The sequence below is a fragment of the Belonocnema kinseyi genome, chromosome 8 (genome assembly GCF_010883055.1).
Source record: "Belonocnema kinseyi isolate 2016_QV_RU_SX_M_011 chromosome 8, B_treatae_v1, whole genome shotgun sequence".
Classification (NCBI taxonomy): Eukaryota; Metazoa; Arthropoda; class Insecta; order Hymenoptera; family Cynipidae; genus Belonocnema; species Belonocnema kinseyi.
The window spans coordinates 126,993,061-126,995,368 of record NC_046664.1 but is presented as its reverse complement, the minus strand read 5'-3'; the positions used below and the strand labels follow the sequence as shown (position 1 = coordinate 126,995,368).

General features: G+C 33.7%; 1 protein-coding gene across 10 annotated transcripts in view; it reads right to left on the bottom strand.

Moving 5' to 3' along the window:
- Positions 1 to 2,308, bottom strand: part of LOC117177698 (exocyst complex component 6B) — a 292,026-nt gene that overhangs the window by 258,323 nt on the left and 31,395 nt on the right. For all 10 annotated transcript variants that reach the window (XM_033368563.1, XM_033368566.1, XM_033368562.1 and 7 more), the window contains exon 2: positions 75 to 240. In XM_033368563.1, the coding sequence (XP_033224454.1) occupies positions 75 to 240 (166 nt within the window). The remainder of the gene's footprint in view (positions 1 to 74; positions 241 to 2,308) is intronic.

The following is a 2,308-nucleotide window of genomic DNA, read 5'->3' as shown; positions in this document are numbered from 1 at the left end:
AAAATATGATTTATATTACCTAAAAAAGTCAGTTTTCAATCAAAGTAGATTAGAGCTTATTTATATATACGTACACTTAGCTGTTGGGCTTGTGATCGCACTTGCAATAATTCACGAATAGAATCAATGAAACCCTGATAGTGATGATTACACATACGCTCAATATCTCTGTCATGACTTTTGATTCGCTCATCCAATTTTTCCATAAATTTTTGATGCTCTTCTCCATCGTAAATTGCTCTGTAATGTAGATCCTTTTTATTTAAGCATTTTTCCCATTAATTCATTAAACTTCTAATGGATGTTAGGAATTTTAATTATCAAATAAATACTAAATATAGAGCTATTACGCTAGAGTCTATCTAGATCGTTTTCGTATGCGACTCTCCTTTATTTACACCATTAGAAAAGAAAAGAACAATACATTCGTATTCAAAAGTTTGCGCAAAAAATCTAGCATAAAAATCACTTTCCCATTGGGCAAGATTTGTATTAGGTACAACTTTCAAATTCATAGGAGCTTGAACATGATGTTAGTAAAAAATATTACTACTTAAAATTTCGGATCGGACCTTATAAAATCCGTATAAAGCCTCTATGCAAGTAGTTGTATCCTATGCGGGACTTATCCGCCAAACGAAGACAAAAATTATTTTGTGCCGAATAGATGGCGGGAAAGACCGGTTTAGATCCCAAATTCTTATAACAGTTCACTCTCGACCACCGCACATGTATACGCCCGCATGAAAAGGGTACAGTTTTTCGATTTCATTTTACAAGTTTTGAGCTGAACTTCCTCTCCTCTTTACAAACTTCTCTCCCCATTCCTCTTCCTAGTTCCTTTCTCTTCTCATTCTTCCTCTCGATTGGCATAATCCACCCATAGTTCCTAACAAATCTCTCTATTCCTACCCCCCAATTTCTCTCTCTCACTCTGTGGGTACTGACACACACGTTAGTTTCCGCTAGTTAAAAAAAAACTTTATTCTTTCGCTTTCTGGCCCTAGCGGGTGTTCTTTTGTTGCAGATATTTTAAGCATTCTCCTAAAGACGCATTACGATCATTAATTTGCCTGAAAGCTATGAAATTCATTCATGAAAGCTGCATTTAAAGTCAATAGCTGCGGATTTTGTGATTCTGTTTCCTGAATGGACTCTAGAGGTGTAAGGTTTCTTTACAGTCTTGAAGCCATTGTCGCCATCTTAACATAAGCCAACTTGTATTGAAGCAATACAACTTTACACCAATGCACGATATCGGGGCATGGCGTGAAGTTGTCAGCTAGCCTGGTGGCTGATTACAAATACTGTTACAAGACACACACAGGGCATGTCAATTTTGTCTGATTATTTCTCCATTTTGCAACGTATTCTGCAAACTTTAAGGTCGCCATCATCAAGGCGTGGCCCTTTAAAAACCTGGTATATCTCGAGAATTCTTCTATTATGGCAGAATTGTGAGTGAAAAAATTAATTTGCAAACGATTCTAACAAACACTCTCAAGATAAAGTATTTGGGCAAAAATAATATTTTTACACCTACTTTGTAATAAAAAGTTGATTTTTTAAACAATTCATACACGGAAAAAAATATCCATTAAATTTTATAGAACTAATCCTATAGTAGAGGATACGGTGGGTAGTTTAATAAAAGTTGAAATCGTCTTTGTTTTACATGCCGTTGAACTATGCAACGAAATGTGTATCAAAGTTCTATCAAATTTACAGGCCGAGGCGACGTCTTATCTATTAAAAGGCAGGTTACGAAATACGTAAAATAGTTCTATAAAATCTAATATACAGTCTATATCGAAGAAGTCTCGAAACTATAGAGAACAGTTCTATAAAATGATCACCGATTTTTCGCCGCAAAAAATTAATCTCTTGTATTATTACATTATTACTATTATACTCTAATATTTTTTCACATGTTTAAGTACACAATTATTTATTATTACACAATCACTATGTTTTATAATCGCACGCTATGCAAATTTTTATTCGCCGCGGGGTTAGAACCCTATTAGTTTCGCATTCACATTTCCTAACGCCTAAAGCCTCTCGACTAACCTAGCTGCAAGTACAAAAAAATAGCTGTATTACAAAAAAATCTGAAATATAACCGACAGCTGTGCACCGCCGTCTGCAAGTTTCTGTGAACCATTCTATAACAAATATTACTACGCTTATAATAATATATGTACTAAGATTTTACATTTTAGAAATATTACAAATTATTATTAAATATTTTATGGGATTAAACAATATTTAAGCTAAATTCAAAAATATTTTATGATATTATAAAAGA